Genomic DNA, 20,236 nt, shown 5'->3' with positions numbered 1-20,236 from the left:
TTAGCATATTCATCTCGTTACTTGTTACAAAAATTGTGGTCAGATGTAATCTTCAAATGAGCAGGTGTCATAAACTCTTGCTCTCATCAGTAATACATTACCAGACAACAAATGTCAAAATAGAGTTAAGCTTTTATATTGCCATATAAAATTATGTTAATAGCTAGGACTCTCAAGCGATTAAAAACATTCATCATGATTAATCGCACTTTTAAAAAATAGAATACCATTTAAATATTTTTCGATGTGTTCTACATTTTCAAATATATTGATTTCAGTTACAACACAGAATACAAAGTGTACAGTGCTCACTTTATATTTATTTTTGATTACAAATATATGCACTGTAAAAATGATAAACAAAAGAAACAGTATTTTTCAATTCACCTAATACAAGTACTTTAGTGCAATCTTTTTATCATGAAAGTTGAACTTACAAATGTAGAATTACGTACAAAAAAAACCCTGCACTCAGAAACAAAACAATGTCAAACTTTAGAGCCTACAAGTCCACTTAGTCCTACTTCCTGATCAGGCAATCAGTAAGACAAAAATATTTGTTTACATTTGCAGGAGATAATGCTGCCCACTTCTTATTTACAATGTCACCTGAAAGTGAGAACAGGCGTTCACATGGCATTGTTGTAGCCAGTGTTGCAAGATATTTATGTGCCAGATGCACTAAAGATTCATGTCTCCTCATTTGACCACCATTCCAGAAGACATGCGTCCATGCTGATGGCGGGTTCTGTTCGATAATGATCCAGAACAGTGCAGATCAATGCATGTTCACTTTCATCATCTAAGTCAGATGCCACCAGCAGAAGGTTGATTTTCTTTTTTGGTGTTTTGGGTTCTGTTTGGATACATTGGAGTGTAGCTCTTTTAAGACTTCTGAAAGCATGTTCCACACCTCATCCCTCTCAGCTACTGTACATGCTGTCTTCCCTCTAGGAAGGGCAGAAGTAAAGACTTCACTTAGCCCAAGAATACTATGGGATTTGTGGTCAGAGTCCATAGATTGAGGTAAAGATGAATCTTAGAACTTCATTTGAAGGTTGGATGTCACCAGCCCATGAGGAGAGAGAATAGGATAGGTATAGGGGAGTTTTCAGCCTTCATATGAATGGTGAATGTGGATGTGATTGGTATGTTTGGCCCTTAGTGGTATGTGAATGAGAGAAGTGTCCTGTCTGAATTATATTTCTCACATAATTATTTTATTACTTCCTATAGTATCTATCCTTGTGGCAGATCTGAGGGATAAGATGCCAGATATTGTAATCTTTGGTCTGTAGTGGAAGGATGGACTCTAGAAAAACTGAGTGAGTTCCCCATATGTGGTGGCTGGTTCACCACTTGATGTGAGAATAATGGTGGTCTGAAGCCATTATTAGAAATATTGGTGAAATGGTGTGCTGTCAGTTTTAACAAGTGTTCGCCCAAAAATTTCTCACTTTGCCTGTGATAAAGCCTATGCCCTGTGGATGCAGGTGCTTGCAAACAAAAGGAGTGGGGGACTAGGAAATACGTTAATTTGTTTCCACATTTAAATAATTATGCATTCTCATAACCAAGGTGGGAGGCAGCAGCACCATTTGGCAAAATAACTCCATATATAAAGTACCCTTTTCAGGAAAAGTTTATCCTTAATTCTTTAAAAATATATAGAGTATAATGTATAATTTGTAGAAATGAAAGCGTGGGCAGGGAAGCAGTGAATGCCTTGTAGCAGCAAAGGGAATCTTTCCTAAGGAAAATTTTTGAAATATCCATCATCTAGTAAAATGTGGCCTATTTTATAGACAAAAAATGTATACTTATGATTCTTTGAGATAAAAGTCCAGATGGAGATGGTTTACCATTATCCAGAGACAGGGTAAACTCTAACAGAATAAGAGGATAAGGAGATCTCCTCATCTTTCCTTCAGTTTGCTAAAATAATTTAATAAGTGGCCTCTCCAGACCATCACAATGCAGATAATGTAGTTAAGGTGATCAGGATAAAGGGACGCAGAAGCTATGTCTACACTACACACAGCGTCACCGGCATGTAGTGTATATGTAGCTGCACACCACTGTGAAAATCAAGCTTCGTCCCCACTGTAGTGTTTAGCTGTATTTGTCAGTGAAAGACTTGGCAGTGGGGAAACACTTCAGGTGCTCCCCACTGCTGGAGTCTTTTGCTGCAATGAGAAAAACCTCCTGCCTTCCCCTTGCCAGAGCAAGACTCCTTCCCCCCGACAGAGCCTTTCCCTGCTGCTGAAGTTTTTCCCTGTGGAGGAGAAGGGCTTCAGCACCAGGGAGCTGCCAAAGCCTTTCCCTGATGCCAGTCTGTACCTGCGGTGGAGAAGGGCTCCAGTAGGGGAAGCTGCCTGAGCCTTTCCCCATTGCCTTCCCCTTCCAGAGCCATTCCCCACTGCTGGGTAAAGGTTCTGGTGGTGGGACATTACACTGCTAAAAATAGCAGTGTGGATGGGGAGACATCAGTTAGCCATTTCGGGTACATACTCATGTACATATCCTCACCCTTCAGGGGTGTCTTTACTCGCCTAAGCCATGCCTCGCTGGCTAACCTGCTATTTATAATTGTGTTCTACTCACTTCCAGTGGTGCCTCCTCCTGACCGTCCTGGGGAATAGCTCTGCCAGCTGTTGCACCCTCTTCTGGTTGTGTCTTCACCTGTCCTATCTTGCCCTGCAGCCCCTCTTACTCCAGAAACTGCAGCCTCCTCTTCATGACTCAGCCCTCCAGCTGGGTCACTACGTGGTTTCCCCTTCTAGGGCTTACCCAAAGTCCTTCCACACTGTCAAGGTTCCTTCCCCACTCTGAACTCTAGGGTACAGATGTGGGGGCCTGCATGAAAACCTCCTAAGCTTACTTTTACCAGCTTAGGTTAAAACTTCCCCAAGGTACAAATTAATTTTACCCTTTGCCCTTGGAATTTCCACTGCCACCACCAAACTTTAACTGGGTTTACTGGGAAACATAGTTTAGACACGTCTTTGCCCCCAAAATCCTCCCAATCCTTTCACCCCACTTCCTGGGTAAGGTTTGGTAAAAATCCTCACCAATTTGCATGGGTGACCACAGACCCAAACCCTTGGATCTTAGAACAATGAAAAAGCATTCAGTTTTCTTACAAGAAGACTTTTAATAGAAGTAAAGGAATCACCCTCTGTAAAATCAGGATGGTAGATACCTTACAGGGTAATTAGATTCAAAACATAGAGAATCTATCTAGGGAAAACCTTAAGTTACAAAAAAGACACACAGACAGGAATAGTCATTCTATTCAGCACAACTCTTTTCTCAGCCATTTAAAGAAATCATAATCTAACACATACCTAGCTAGATTACTTACTAAAAGTTCTAAGACTCCATTCCTGTTCTATCCCTGGCAAAAGCAGCATACAGACAGACAGAGACCCTTTGTTTCTCTCCCTCCTTCCAGCTTTTGAAAGTATCTTGTCTCCTCATTGGTCATTTTGGTCAGGTGCCAACGAGGTTACCTTTAGCTTCTTAACCCTTTACAGGTGAGAGGATATTTCCTCTGGCCAGGAGGGATTTTAAAGGGGTTTACCCTTCCCTTTATATTTATGACACACACAGTCTCAGGCAGTCTTCTCCAGCACTGTCCAGATGGTGCCACTTCCCCAGTGGCCAGTATGGGAACCCGGACCCATCCAATGCTCCAGGTTCCAGTCCAGGGACCCTGTACCTGATAACTGTGGTATGCTTTCTCTCTGCCCTTGTTGCTCCTTCCCTGGACTCATTCTTACAGCTTCTAGTTCACCCCACTCTTTTGGGTGTACCAGCTCAAACTCCTTCCCCCCAGGGTGTAAGTGTAGACTGCTCTCTATAGCTCCAACACACCTCCCTTCTTCCAGGGAGTGATTGCAGATTACTTCCCTGCAGCCCCCCTTCTGCTACCAGATCCTGGGCTTTATACAGGTCCTTCTTGTTCTTACCCAGCTGAGCTTCATTTAATCAACCCCTGCTCCCTGGCTCCTCCTCCAGGTGCAATCCTTTCAAGCCTTGTGTGGGGTAGACCTCCCATCAAAGGTGCTAAACATGTACGTACACTACATGCTGCTAGAAGTATGTGGTGTAGATGTACACAAATACTTTAACTGACACTACAAACAGACAAGACAGAAGAAGACGACGAAAAGGAGAAAAGCATCAACCACAATTTGTGATCAATACCATAAAGCTGAAGAAAGCAACTATTAGCAGCAGGCCACCTCAGTACAGCTTTAGGGACTTCATTAAGCCAATTTATAATTGTTTATTTTGTGTATACTGAGTTTATCTCTATTTAAGTTGTAAAACAAGTTTTGTAAGATTTCATAGAATCATAGCGCTGTAGGGATGGAAGGGATCTTGAGAGGTCATCAAGTCCAGACTCCTGTGCTGAGGCAGAATGAAGTAAACCTAGATTATCCCTGACAGGTGTTTGTCTAACCTGTTCTTAAAAACCTCCAATGATGGGGATTGCACAACTTCCCTTGGAAGCATATTCCAGAGCTTAACTATCTTACAGGTAGAAAGTTTTTCCTAACTAACCTGAATCTCCCTTACTGCAGATTAAGCCCATTACTTCTTGCCCTACCTCCAGGGAGCATGGAGAACATTTGATCACAGTACTCTTTAGCCATAAGATATTTGAAGACTGTTATCAGGTCACCCTTCAGTCTTCTTTTCTCAAGACTAAACATGTCTACTTTCCTTAACCTTTCCTCATAGGTCAGATTTTCTAAACCTTTTATTATTTTTGTTGCTCTCCTCTTGACTCTCTCCAATTTGTCCAATTTCTGTTATAAAAGAATAGATCTGTTAATAAATAAAATAATTGCAAAATAGGATAAAGGAACTCTCTGTGCTTCAGGTGAACTAGTGTTGTGAAGATTCCAGATGCCAGGAATAATCATGGAAGGTAGGATCTTGGTCACATAGCAGTTGAAAATACAGGTCAAGTGTGCAGCTGTGGAGCGACTGAGATGTTTCAAAAAATCTTCATGAATAGTTCATGATTTTCAGGAAACTTTCAAACCAAACAATATTTTCCATATTGAAGGCTATCTTTACAACAAAGTGGGCTAGATTTTTTTAATTTTTAGATTAAAGCTTATTTTAGGTGGGATAGAGATTGTAATATTTGCCAGATCTTAAATACAAACTTATGGACTTGATCCAGCTCCATTGAAGTCAATGAGAATCTTTGCATTGACTTTAACAGGTGTTAGATCGGGCCGTATAACACATATGGAAAACAAAAATAATAATTATAATCTTTTCACTTCTCCTCGATAAGAATAGTCATTTGTGTTCATAGTCATCTCTGGATGAATTTTAATATGTTTTCCCCACAGTTGGAAGGACTTGAGAATGAAATTAGCCAAGAGAAACAAAGTCTTCAGAATAGTCAAAATATGAGCAAAGATCTGATGAAAGAAAAAGCACAACTTGAAAAGACCATTGAGACACTTCGAGAAAATTCAGAGAGACAGGTAAGTAACATAATCTTTGAAAGAAAGAGGACTAGTAACTTTTTTAATGAAAGGTTAAAATACCCTTGGCGTAAACAGTCACAAAAATCAGTGGAACTGCAATTATAGACTCTGCAAACCTCAAAGATGAACTTTCTATATTTTCAAATAAAATGATGAGGTATTTTTTTCTTAAACTGCATTCAGAATCTTTCAAAAAGTCTTTTGCCATAGTTTGACTGGATGTTTGGATTTTTGCTGATATGCCTAATTCTACTATATTTTATTTCTCAAGATGTTGTTTTGGGAAAAGAATCCATTATTGGGTTAAATGGCAACCAGAAAGAGAGTGAAGCTAATAACGTATGTTGGTTTTGACTGTTTATATAATCTTAAAATAGACAAACTGATGTACTTGAAAATTTGTCTGTATTTACAGTTTATTGCATAGCCATCACCTCTACACACACACAATGTGTGTTATGTTACATGGTATATAATATAGTAGAACATGTTACATGTTATAATATAGTAGAATAAACCACAGCAGAACTTCTGTTTTACCATATATTAAAGAGGAAGTGATGTATAATATAATCCATCTCCATCTGTTTTACCTCAGTAGACTGCTGTTTATGTATAGAAATAAATTATTTTTGGCATGGTACGGACCTAAATTTATAATTTTTTTTCAAATAATTAGATTAAAATATTGGAACAGGAGAATGAACATTTAAATCAAACAGTAGCTGCTCTAAGGCAACGGTCCCAAATCAGTGCTGAAGCAAGAGTGAAAGATATTGAAAAAGAAAATAAAATCCTCCATGAATCTATCAAAGAGACCAGCAGTAAGCTAAATAAGATTGAATTTGAGAAAAAACAATTGAGGAAAGAACTGGAACATTATAAAGAGAAAGGAGAAAGAGCAGAAGAGTTTGAGAATGAGTTGCATCATCTTGAAAAGGAGAATGAGTTATTACAGAAAAAGATTACCAATTTAAAAATTACTTGTGAGAAGATAGAAGCCTTAGAGCAAGAAAACTCAGATCTGGAAGTGGAAAATAGAAAGTTGAAAAAAACTTTAGATAGCTTAAAAAACCTTACTTTTCAGTTAGAATCATTGGAGAAAGAGAATTCACAACTTGATGAAGAAAATTTAGAACTAAGAAGAACAGTTGAATCTTTGAAGTGTACAAGCATCAAGATGGCTCAATTACAGTTAGAAAATAAGGAATTGGAAAGTGAAAAGGAGCAACTTAAAAAAGGGTTGGAGTTTATGAAAGCTTCTTGTAAGAAAACAGAACGTTTAGAAGTCAGCTACCAAGGTTTAGATACAGAAAACCAAAGGCTACAGAAAGCATTAGAAAATAGTAACAAAAAGATTCAACAATTGGAAAGTGAACTACAAGATTTAGAGTCTGAAAACCAAACTCTGCAAAAGAATCTGGAAGAATTAAAAATCTCTAGTAAACGCCTAGAGCAATTAGAGAAGGAAAATAAGCTGTTGGAACAAGAGACTTCTCAGCTGGAAAAGGATAAGAAACAACTAGAAAAAGAGAATAAGAGACTCCGACAACAGGCAGAAATTAAAGACAGTACTTTAGAAGAGAACAATATAAAAATTAGTAATCTGGAAAAGGAAAACAAATCTCTATGTAAAGAAATAGGTATATTTAAAGAGTCTTGTGTACGTCTAAAAGAGCTAGAAAAAGAAAATAAAGAACTTGTGAAAAGAGCTACCATTGATAAGAAAACACTTGTCACATTACGAGAGGTAATTTGACTAATTTCCATTCTTCTATTATCTGTCCATCATAAATCTAATACAGCTAAGTGCTGTGTGTCTATAAGATCATAATAGCTTTTTTAACAGTTGTAACATACAGAAAATATGTCTACTAGTAATTTCTGAAAAAATCATGTTCCTACGTTGTTGGTGTGCTTAAATTAATAGTATTTACATATTAAATATGGTATTTAAACTTTAATAATTATCATTTAATAATTATTATTTCACTCTGATACTGCTAAACTAGTTTGGTATTTTTTTATCCTCACATTCAAATCAAGTTTAGACAGGAAGTCATGCAAAAAAAAAAAAAAGGAAGTAAACATCTAAGATGAAATCAGACTTGTATTTAGGATACAGTTTCTGATTTTACCAGAAGTTAATAGTTGGGAGGAAGGAAGAAGTTATATTAACAGGTTGCACAAGCTACATGTAATCACAGAAATTTAGTGCATGGACAGTTTCCAGAAACTAAGTCTGCATTATTAATTTAACATTTTAGATTGATTTTTTTGTTTATTTTGGATAAGGATTTGGTGAATGAAAAACTGAAGACCCAGCAAATGAATAATGAGCTTGAAAAACTTACCCATGAACTTGAAAAGATAGGTTTAAATAAAGAGCGCCTCTTGCATGATGAACAGAGCACAGATGACAGGTGAGAGTGCCTAGATCAGTTTGTGATAGTTTGGCAAATGTTTGTTTTTCATTTACAATAATAAAATGGTTTTCCTTCCTACAGTTTTCTCCATATAGCATTTGTCATAAAAATAAAGGGAAGGGTAACCACCTTTCTGTATACAATGCTATAAAATCCCTCCTGGCCAGAGGCAAAATCCTTTCACCTGTAAAGGGTTAAGAAGCTAAGGTAACCCTGCTGGCACCTGACCCAAAATGACCAATGAGGGGACAAGATACTTTCAAATCTGGAGGGGGGTGGGGGGGTTGTCTGTCTGTGTGACACCTTTGCTGAGAACAGATCAAGGATGCAAGCTCTCCAACTCCTGTAAAGTTAGTAAGTAATCTAGCTAGAAAATGCATTAGGTTTTCTTTGTTTTGGCTTGTAAATTCGCTGTGCTGGTGGAATTGTGTATTCCTGTTTTTGTGTCTTTTTGTAACTTAAGGTTTTGCCTAGAGGGATTCTCTATATTTTGAATCTGACTTCCTCTAAGATTATCTTCCATTCTGATCTTACAGAGTTGTTCTCTTATTTTTTTTGTTCTTCTAATAAAGTTCTGTTTTTTAAGAATCTGATTGGGTTTTTAGGGTCTTAAAAATCCAAGGGGTTTGTGCTCATCTTGTTTATTCTCAAGCCTCCCCAGGAAAGGGGGAGTAAGGGCTTTGGGGGACATTTTGGGGGAAATAGGAACTCCAAGTGGTTGTTTTCCCTGGTTCTTTGTTAAAGCACTTGGAGGTCGCAGCATACTGTTCAAGAACAAGGCGAAGTTTGTGCCTTGGGAAAGTTTTTAACCTAAGCTGGTAAAAATAAGCTTAGGGGGTCTTTCATGCGGATCCCCACGTCTGTACCCTAGAGTTCAGAGTGGGGAGGGAACCCTGACAGCATTATTTTAAAAAAGACATTAAATAGAGTTAGGCCCAAAATGGGAGTGTCATTGAAAATATTATAATATTGTAATAAATGTTCTTCTTCTTCTAAATGTCCCTCTGGGTGCTCCACCGTAGGTATGTTTGCGTCTCTGCGCTGCTGATCAGAGAATGTTGGTAGCAGTGTCTGTTTGGCCTGCACGTGCACTGTCCCCCACCTGTGCTCTGTCATGAAGCTAACCAGCATTGCGCAGGCAAACCCTCCTTATTTCTTTCTCAACTGCCCCTGGCTAGAGACGAAGCTTTAGCTGTCAGCTAGCAGATCATTAACTTCTAAAGACTTGCTGCTTGTTTAAAAAGAGGAAACTACTTCTTAGTGTTTCCTTTACATTTCTTTATTCTTTTATTTTTTTAGAAAATCTTTCAACTTCGTTTTTTGTTCAATCCCAATCACCCCCTCCCATCTGGGGACCCCATGGACAGGGTTTGCCTAAGGACCCACTGGCAGAGGCAAAGAAACTTTGGTAATGACAGGATAAGACAAAGATAGAGAACCTGCCTTGGGGAAGGCTCCTTCGATATGGACATCAACGTCAGTACTGTCTTTGGCACACGTTCTGCCAGGACTGCATCTACAACACCATCATTGTAGTCATCCCAGCACTGCCAACCACTATCGGTACCGATGCCTATGGCATCACCAGACTTCCAATACTCAAGAGACCTTTCTGTGTCTGATGCACCGGACTCGCATCTATACCATGGAGGAACCAGCTGAGCAGCCTTCGGAGGCAACAGATCCTCTGGTACCAGCTTCCTCCTCATCTTCGCCTGATGAGGCGATTACAGGGCCCCCTCATCCAGTTCCGCAGGATGATGCTAAGGCCCATCAAGAGCTGCTAAGAAAGGTCACCTTGAATTTGGGGCTTCATGCTGAGGACCTGGAGGAACCCTCAGACTCCCTATTTGATGTCTTTAGCTCGGCAGCCCCAACCAGGGTGGCGTTGCCTTTACATGGGGGGGGGGGGGTTGGAAAGATCACCAAGTCTCTGTGGCAGACCCCCTCATCGCTGCCTCCTGTTTCAAAAAAGGCAGAACACAAGTACTATGTGCCTCCTAAAGCTCATGAGTACCTTTATACGCACCCTGCTCCAAGCTCCCTAGTGGTCTCCGAGGTTAATGAGCAGGAAAGGCAAGGCCAGCCAGGCTCCACCCGAAAAATAAAGACTTGAAGAGGCTCGATTTGTTCAGAAGAAAGACTTATTCGTCCTCGGGTGTCCAGCTGCAGGTGGCCAACCACCAGGCCCTGCCTGGCTGCTATGATTTTAATATGTGGCAGTCCATGGCCAAGTTCGGGGATTCGCTGCCTGAGGATCTCAACAAGGAGTTCCACGCAATCCTCGAAGGGGCAAAGCAGTGGCCGGAGCGGTCCTCTAGGCAGCCTCAGATGTGGTGGACTCTGCGGCTAGAACCATGGCCTCGGCCATCTCGATCGGGAGGGCATCCTGGCTGCAGTCTTTGGGCCTGTCGACAGAAGTCCAACAGTCAATACAGGACCTCCCATTCAATGGCCAAGCTCTGTTTGCTGAACAAACAGAAACAAAACTGCCCAGGCTCAAGGACTCCCATGCAACGCTGAAGACCCTGGGCCTCTACACCCTGGGCCCATCCAGAAAGTGGTTCAAGCCTCAACAGGCCCAGAACTCTGGGAGCCAACCCAGGTCGGAACCTGCCTGTAAAAAGAGAATCATAGAATATCAGGGTTGGAAGGGACCTCAGGAGGCCATCTAGTCCAATCCCCAACTAAATCATCCCAGCCAGGGCTTTGTCAAGCCTGACCTTAAAAATATCTAAGGAAGGAGATTCCACCATCTCCCTAGGTAACGCATTCCAGTGTTTCACCACCCTCCTAGTGAAAAAGTTTTTCCTAATGTCCAACCTAAACCTCCCCCACAAGAGCAGGGGTTACAGACCCCGGCCAGGTCACCAGCCACTGTCCTCTGCCCAGTTGAGTGCTATCAAACAACAGGGTGGCAAGCAGGCATTTTGAGGGTGCACCTGAGGGTGACCTACTAGCCTGTATCCCTGATCCTGCTTCTCTGTGCTTTTCCAACCACCTGTCTCATTTCCTCCCTGCATGGGCTTCCATAACTTTGGACCGTTGGGTCCTCAACACCATGGCACAGGCTTATACCCTCCAGTTTCTTTGTGCCATCATTCCCTCCCTGGATCCGGGAGACTCGTATGCCAGCCTCAGTTTGAAGGACACATACTTCCATATATCAATATTCCAGGGACACAGACGATTCCTGCTCTTCACAGTGGGTCACGCTCACTGCCAGTTCACGGTGCTCCCATTCGGACTGTCTACAGCTCCGAGGGTGTTTGCCAAATGCATGGCGGTGGTGGCGGCCTTTCTTAGGCAGCAAGGTATCCAGTTTTACCCGTACCTCGACGACTGGCTCATCAAGGGTCTCATCTAGGTCTCAGGTCCAACACAACGTCTCAGTGCTGCAGCTCATGTACCGTGCTGTGGGCCTGTTGATAAACGAGGAAAAATCAACTTTAGTCCCAGTACATAGAATTCGTCAGAGCAGTCCTCAACTCCATCTGTGCCAGAGCATTTCTGCCGCAGGACAGATTCGAGACGATGGCGAGTCTCATTCTCAGCATCTCTATGTATCCCCTCACCATAGCCCAGGTCTGCCTCAAGCTGCTGGGCCATAGCGGCATGCACTTACGTTGTCCCTCATGCGAGGCTCAGGCTGCGACCCTTCCAACAGTGGTTGTCAACAATCTACACCCTGCCCAGAGACCATCTGGACAAGATAGTCATGATTCCACCAAAGGTACTTAGCTCCCTGCAGTGGTGGACCGATTAGGGTGGTCCTGGAAGGAGTTCCATTTGAGAGTCCCAACCCTCGGTATCTCTGATATCGGATGCTTCCGACCTTACCTGGGGAACGCATCTCGGCACCTTGCGGACCCAAGGGACATGATCCCCAGAGGAGCTGACATTGCACGTAAACGTAAGGGAGCTCAGGACAGTTCACCTAACCTATGGAGTCTTCCTGCCACACCTTTCCACTCAAAGTGCATATATACTCACGGACAGTACAGCCTCGATGTTCTACACCAACAGGCAAGGGGGAGCTCACTCCTCGGCCATCTGTCAGGAAGCACTTTGTTTGTGGGACTTTTGCATCCAGCACGACATCCACCTGGAGACATCACACCTCCCCGGCATCTGAAATGCACTGGCGGATCGCCTCAGCAGGTTCTTCTTCTCTCCCCACGAGTGGTCCCTCCACCCGGAGGTTGTCCAGGTGCTCTTCTGAAGGTGGGGTGCTCCCCAAGTGGACCTGTTTGCCACCAGGCAGAACAGGAAGTGCCAGCACTTCCGCTCTCTCCAAGGCCTAGGCAGGGACTCCCTTTCTGATGCTTTCCTTCTGTCATGGGAGGGGGATCTGATGTATGCATTCCTGCTGATTTTGCTGGTCAGCAGAGTCCTAGCAAAAGTCAAAAGAGACAAGGCAAGGGTAATCATGGATGCCCTGTGTGGCCTCGCAAGCATTGGTTCGGCACACTTATGAACCTAGCCGTGGCACCCCCATTGCCACTGCCCAGCCATCCAGATCTCCTCTCGTAAGACCATGGATGGCTTCTGCATCCGAACCTTCCCTCCCTCCACTTCACGGCTTGGTGGCTGAATCCAGAGGAAAGATCCTGCTCCAGCCAGGTACAGCAGGTCCTCTTGGAAAGCAGAAAGCCCTCCACCAGAGCAATTTACCTGGCAAAGTGGAAGCAATTCTCCTGCTGGGTGGAGGAGCGTGGCATCTCCCCGACGGTCCTCTGTGCAGTCCATCCTCAATTACCTGTTCTACCTTAAGCAACAAGGACTCACGCTTTCCGCCATAAAGGTGCACTTGGCAGCCATGTTGGCTTTCCACCAGCAGGTTCAGGACAAATAGGTGTTCTCGCATGACATGTCCATCTGGTTCCTGAAAAGAATAAAGCGGCTCTTCCCACCAGTCCTGGACCCGATTCCACAATGGGACCTCAACCTTGTCCTCTCGAGGCTCATGGGGCCTCTCTTTGAGCCACTGGCCTCCTCCTCCCTTTCACATCTGTCATGGAAGGTAGCTTTCCTTGTAGCCATTACCTCGGTGAGACGAGTTTCCGAGATTAAAGCCCTCACTTCAGAGCCCCGTTACATGGTTTTCTACAAGGACAAGGTCCAGCTGCAAACCCATTCTGCATTCCTGCTCACGGTGGTATCTCACTTCCATTTTAACAGGATATCTTTCTCCAGATTCTCTGTCCGAAGCCGCACTCAACTGCGGAGAACAGGCGGCGGCACACCTTGGATGTCCATCGCGCCCTAGCCTTCTACCTGGAGCGTACCAAGGCCTTCTGCAAGTCTACCCAACTTTTTATCATGACCGTGGACAGGATGAAAGGCCTACTGGTGTCCTCGCAGAGGATTTCTAACCAGATCACCTCATGTATCCGGACCTGTTATGAGTTGGCACGGTCCGAGCCGCCACCTATACTAAAGGCGCACTCGACCAGGGCACAAGCGTCCTTGGCGGCCTTCCTAGCATACGTCCCCATCCAGGACATCTGCAGAGCTGCCACGTGGTCATTGGTACACATGTTCACGACGCATTATGCCATCACCCAGCAGGCCAGGGATGATGCTGGATTCAGCAGAGCTGTGTTCCAGTTGACACGTCCATGAACTCCTACCCATGTCCGGTGGCACTGCTTGGGAGTCACCTACAATGGAATGGACATGAGCAAGCAATCAAAGAAGAAAAGACAATTACCTGTTTCGTAATTGATGTTCTTCGAGATGTTGCTCATGTCCATTTTATGACCCGCCCTCCTTTCCCACTATCAGAGTTTCCCGCAAGAAGGAACTGAGGGTGGAGGAAGCCAGCAGTGCCCCTTATACTGTGCCATATAGGCGCCACTCCAGAGGGTGCCAGAGCCGGTCTCCTATGGATATCGCTGAGGGAAAAACTTCCGGCACCACTGCATGTGGCAAGCACACACACTTTCAATGGAATGGACATGAGCAACACATCTTGAAGAACACCAGTTACGAAACAGGTAACTGTCTTTTCCATATTTCAGACATACTGTGATTCACCTCAGTGATTCACCAATACCTTACAATCACACTAGGCCAAGAGCATTACAAGTATGAAGTACTCCCTTTTGGCCTCTCATTGGCCCCCAGAGTATTCTCTAAGGTCCTCTCTGTAATGGCAGCCTACTTACGTTCCCAGGCCATTGTGATCTACCTTTACCTGGATGATTGTCTCCTCAGGACACCATCCTTCGCTGAAGCTGAATGAGTTACTGATACGATTTTGGATTTACTCAGAAGTCTGGGTCTACAAATCAACATAAAAAAGTTGACATTAACTGGTACAGAGACTAGAATTCATAGGAGCCAACCTCCACTCTGCCCGAGTGAGCGTGCTCCTTCCAGAACACAGATTCCTCTGTCTCTCCATGCCTATAGACAGTGCAAACCAGCCCTTAAATATCAACCAGACACTGCCTTCTTCTTCTGGGGCACATGGCTGCAGGCACATTTGTGATAGCTCATGCCAGACTTCACATGAGATGCCTCCAGTCATGGTTTAGCTTGGTTTACAGACCAAACAAAGACAACCTAGACAAAGCACTATCTCTGCCCACCAAGATCAAACAATCCTTGAATTGGTGCAGCAAACGTCTGCACGGGAATCCCGTTTGCACAGACTCCCTCATTACTACTTCTCACCACTGACACATCACTCATAAGATGGGGCGCACATCTCAACGACCTCACTGTACAGGGCAAATGGTCACCCTCCAAGGTGTGTCTTCACATCAACCTCCTTGAACTCAGAGTGGTCAGGAACGCAGGTGCTCACTACCTTCTGTTGATCAGAGGCACACACACAAAGGTCATGACGGATAATATAGCGTCCATGTACTACATAAATTGTCAAGGAGGTACCAGATCACCCCCCCTTTGTGATGAAGCACTAAAGCTATGAAACTGGTGCAGAGGCGTACCAACCAGGAGTGCACAACACAACAGTGGATAGTTTTAACTGCCAATTCCCACATGACCATGAATGGGAAATAGATTGGGTGACACTCCACAACATATTCCGATGATGGGGGATACCAATAATAGACTTGTTCGCCACTTAACAGAAAAAGAAATATCCACAGTACTGGTCCAGAACAGGCATCAGCCAGCACTTCATGGGGGATGCACTCCTCTTCTCATGGGACAAGGGTCTTCTTTATGCCTTTCCCTCATTCCCTCTGTTGCTGAAAGTCCTGTTGAAAATAAAAAGAGAGCAAACGTCATACTGATCACTCCCACCTGGCCGAGAAGGATGTGGTATCCTCACCTGTTACAACTGGCACTGTGTCCATAGATGATTCTTCAACCCACTCCTTACCACCTCTCGCAGAATGATGGACGCTCTCTCCATCCCAGCCTGTGGATTTTCTGGCTCAAAGCTTGGCACTTTCATGGTTCCACCACATAGAAACATCCTGCTCTGCGGAGATACAGAAAGTGTTACTTCACAGTAGGAAAGTGACTTCCCATCATATTTACCTACAAAAGTGGATGAGGTTTCAGATGTGATGCCATTCCAGAAGAATTACCCCAAATACTGCCACTCTACCAATAGTCTTAGACTATTTACTGTCTCTTAAGAAATCAGGAGACTCTGTTAGTTCACTAAAGGTACACTTAGCGACAATAGTAACTTTTCACCAACAAATAGAAGGGTACTCGGTTTTCTTGCACCCAACTATGAAGAGGTTCCTTAAAAGCATAGCGAACCTCTGTCCCCAACCCAGACATTCTACCCACAATGGGACCTGAATTTAGTATTTAAAGGACTGACGAGACAGCCCTTTGAAACCTGTGGCCACTTGTTCACTAACTCACCTTTCAATGAAGATGGCATTTCTGATTGCTATTAGCTCAGCAAGGAGGATAGGGGAGACAACGGCCCTGATGGTGCATTCTCCCTTTTCAGTGTACTTTCCTGACGAAGTCACACTCAGACCACACCTAAGGTTCACCACCAAAGTGACTTCCCCATTTCACATGAATCAATTCATTTACATCCCAACCTTTTACGCCAAACCACACCAGAATAATAGGGAAGCTGTTCTACATACTCTTGATGTAAGGAGAGCCTTGGCTTTCTATTTGGACAAGACAAAGGCTTTTAGGAAATCTCCTAGGCTCTTCCTTTCCATTGTAGATAGGTCTAAAAGCACAGCAGTTTCAGCTTAGAGACTTTCTAAATAGGTCTCGAACTGTATCACACTCTGTCACTAGATTCACAGTTTAGCATCTCCATCTGCACTCCACATACACTCTACAAGATCGATTTCCTCATCAATCGCCTTCTTCAAGGGTGTCTGCTTTTAGATCCAGATATCATAGGTTCAGTCCCAGCAGGTGACCTGGCCAAGGGTATCACTACATAAAGATTTCTCCCTTCTCCCTGGAGCATCTAGTTTAGATGATTTCCCTCCCATTTTAAGTGATTTTATTGAAGCTATAGACGTGAGTCCAGGAGGAAAATGAGAAATTACTTGTCCTTAGGGAGTAACTAATAGCTTTTTTCCATGTTTTGTCAATTCCTGGGTCCACGATCCATTGATGACACTGAATATATTGCTGACTCCTCTCCCGACCTCTTCATTGCTCCCCTTGCTTCCAAGATTAGTTGGACAGTTATAGGTGTTGCTGTTCAAAATAAATGTTCTTTCAGGGCAACACATATCATGGATGCTGTCCTAGCTGATATCACTATCTTTTTCAAGATGCCATTGCAGACACAATGGCTCCAGAGTAAGTTGGAGGACTGCGGATGATGAATGTTTGTTTTACTCAAGAAATGGATTAGTTCATTTGGGATAATAACTTCTAAAATTGTCATGTCTTTGGATCCATTATTCTCACTCCTTACTTTCACCTAGAAGGTATCTGGATTGATTTCTGGTAGGCCAGAAGATCACCATTTGTATTCCTGTAGTTCAGCCTTCACTGCTTAAAGTAAACAATCACTCATATAAAATCATAGAAATGTAGGGCTGGAAGGGACCTTGAGAATTCATCAAGTCCAGCCTTTTGCACTGTTCTTAAAAACCTCTAATGATGGGGATAGTAATAGTCTTTATCCACAGGGCTGTTTTCTGTTGCAGAGTATTCCTTGTCTGGCTCCCCATTTTTTGGTCATGGAGATAGAAAATATTCCAGATATATCTAGTCTTTCTTATTTCTTGGGATGGAGGGTGGGATTGGCATTTTTTGTACTGAGCATTGTTAGCAGTATCTTAAAATCTTTCCTCTGTCTGGGCCTAATCTCACATAGCCTGATAATGATGACATTAAAGATTTTTCCATTTGTTTCTTTGCACTTTCAAGCACTTAGGGTTGGATTTTTATCTTTAGACAAAGTGGATTCATGGTTCTTCCACCCCAATCTGACACTGAAGTCTCAAATTAGGTTAGAAGATGTCTTCGCATGTGCAGCCTCCTAATCCATGGAGGTTCATAGAATCATAGAATATCAGGGTTGGAAAGGACCTCAGGAGGTCATCTAGTCCAACCCTCTGCTCAAAGCAGGACCGATCCCTGACTAAATCATCCCAGCCAGGGCTTTGTCAAGCCTGACCTTAAAAACTTCTAGGGAAGGAGATTCCACCACCTCCCTAGGTAACGCATTCCAGTGTTTCACCACCCTCATAGTGAAAAAGTTTTTCCTAATATCCAACCTAAATCTCCCCCACTGCAACTTGAGACCATTACTCCTTGTTCTGTCATCTGCTACCACAGAGAACAGTCTAGATACATCCTCTTTGGAACCCCCTTTCAGGTACTTGAAAGCAGCTATCAAATCCCCCCTCATTCTTCTCTTCTGAAGACTAAACATCCCCAGTTCCCTCAGCCTCTCCTCATAAGTCATGTGTTCCAGTCCCCTAATCATTTTTGTTGCCCTCCGCTGGACTCTTTCCAATTTTTCCACATCCTTCATGTAGTGTGGGGCCCAAAACTGGACACAGTACTCCAGATGAGGCCTCACCAATGTTGAATGGAGGGGAACGATCACGTCCCTTGATCTGCTTGCAATGCCCCTACTTATACATCCCAAAATGCCATTGGCCTTCTTGGCAACAAGGGCACACTGTTGACTCATATCCAGCTTCTCGTCCACTGTAACCTCTAGGTCCTTTTCTGCAGAACTGCTGCCTAGCCATTCGGTCCCTAGTCTGTAGCGGTGCATTGGAGTCTTCCGTCCTAAGTGCAGGACTCTGCACTTGTCCTTGTTGAAACTCATCAGATTTCTTTTGGCCCAATCCTCCAATTTGTCTAGGTCCCTCTGTGTCCTATCCCTCCCCTCCAGCGTATCTACCACTCCTCCCAGTTTAGTGTCATCTGCAAACTTGCTGAGGGTGCAATCCACACCATCCTCCAGATCATTTATGAAGATATTGAACAAAACCGGCCCCAGGACCGACCCCTGGGGTACTCCACTTGATACCGGCTGCCAACTAGACATGGAGCCATTGATCACTACCCGTTGAGCCCGACAATCCAGGCAGCTTTCTATCCACCTTATAGTCCATTCATCCAGCCCATACTTCTTTAACTTGCTGGCAAGAATACTGTGGGAGACCATGTCAAAAGCTTTGCTAAAGTCAAGGAACAACACGTCCACTGCTTTCCCTTCATCCACAGAACCAGTTATCTCGTCATAGAAGGCAATTAGATTAGTCAGGCATGACTTGCCCTTGGTGAATCCATGCTGACTGTTCCTGATCACGTTCCTCTCCTCTAAGTGCTTCAGAATTGCTTCCTTCAGAACCTGCTCCATGATTTTTCCAGGGACTGAGGTGAGGCTGACTAGCCTGTAGTTCCCAGGATCTTCTTCTTTCCCTTTTTTAAAGATGGGCACTATATTAGCCTTTTTCTAGTCATCTGGGACCTACCCCGATCGCCATGAGTTTTCAAAGATAATGGCCAATGGCTCTGTAATCACATCCGCCAACTCCTTAAGCACTCTCGGATGCAACGCATCCGGCCCCATGGACTTGTGCTCGTCCAGCTTTTCTAAATAGTCCCAAACCACTTCTTTCTCCACAGAGGGCTGGTCACCTCCCCATGCTGTGCTGCTCAGTGCAGTAGTCTGGGAGCTGACCTTGTTCGTGAAGACAGAGGCAAAAAAAGCATTGAGTACACTAGCTTTTTCCACATCCTCTGTCACTAGGTTGCCTCCCTCATTCAGTAAGGGGCCCACACTTTCCTTGACTTTCTTCTTGTTGCTAACATACCTGAAGAAACCCTTCTTGTTACTCTTAACATCTCTTGCTAGCTGCAACTCCAGGTGTGATTTGGCCTTCCTGATTTCACTCCTGCAAGCCCAAGCAATATTTTTATACTCATCCCTGGTCATTTGTCCAATCTTCCACTTCTTGTAAGCTTCTTTTTTGTATTGAAGAGCAGCAAGGATTTCACTGTTAAGCTAAGCTGGTCGCCTGCCATATTTACTATTCTTTCTACACATCAGGATGGTTTGTCCCTGTAACCTCAATAAGGATTCTTTAAAATACAGCCAGCTCTCCTGGACTCCTTTCCCCCTCATGTTATTCTCCCAGGGGATCTTGCCCATCAGTTGCCTGAGGGAGTCAAAGTCTGCTTTTCTGAAGTCCAGGATCCGTATTCTGCTGCTCTCTTTTCTTCCTGTGTTAGGATCCTGAACTCGACCATTTCATGGTCACTGCCTCCTAGATTCCCATCCACTTTTGCTTCCCCTACTAATTGTGGTTTGTGAGCAGCAGGTCAAGAAGAGCTCTGCTCCTAGTTGGTTGCTCCAGCACTTGCACCAGGAAATTGTCCCCTACATTTTCCAAAAATGTTGGATGTGAGGTCTCTGCTAGTCTTTTTCTTTTTCACTTCTTTGTATAGTCTAGTCTAGTTCTCAGTTACAGATGGAAGATTTTTTTATTTGCAATTTGATGTTTATATGGGCTCTCAAATAGGTAAACTCTGAAATTCTGGGGTAATCTCCCCCTCATATGATGGTGACTCTTTAAAATCCACTGCATCCTCTTTTAAATCCTTTTATTCTTGGTCCTCTGCTTCAATTCCTGTCCGGATGTAGCTGTGGCTTCAAGAATCACAGATAGTGTGTTCCATTTAATAAGCCTAATATGTTTTTTCTGAAATCAAGTTGCTAACATGTTCAATATTGCCTTACACTTGGAGAAAGTGGAAATGGCTAACATAAAAATAATAAGAAAAAAAATGAGCATATACTAATGAGGGAATAAGTAAAATGAGGGAATAAGTAAAATAACTAATGAGGGA

At 43.5% G+C, this 20,236-nt stretch overlaps 1 protein-coding gene across 8 annotated transcripts in view; it reads left to right on the top strand.

Moving 5' to 3' along the window:
- Nucleotides 1-20,236, top strand: part of CCDC88A (coiled-coil and HOOK domain protein 88A) — a 365,179-nt gene that overhangs the window by 270,079 nt on the left and 74,864 nt on the right. For all 8 annotated transcript variants that reach the window (XM_077813951.1, XM_077813949.1, XM_077813948.1 and 5 more), the window contains 3 exons: nt 5,376-5,513; nt 6,196-7,266; nt 7,812-7,939. In XM_077813951.1, coding sequence (XP_077670077.1) covers nt 5,376-5,513; nt 6,196-7,266; nt 7,812-7,939 — 1,337 coding nt within the window. The remainder of the gene's footprint in view (nt 1-5,375; nt 5,514-6,195; nt 7,267-7,811; nt 7,940-20,236) is intronic.

This window comes from Eretmochelys imbricata, chromosome 3 (assembly GCF_965152235.1).
Source record: "Eretmochelys imbricata isolate rEreImb1 chromosome 3, rEreImb1.hap1, whole genome shotgun sequence".
Taxonomy (NCBI): Eukaryota; Metazoa; Chordata; order Testudines; family Cheloniidae; genus Eretmochelys; species Eretmochelys imbricata.
This window is presented reverse-complemented; position numbering and strand designations above follow the sequence as displayed.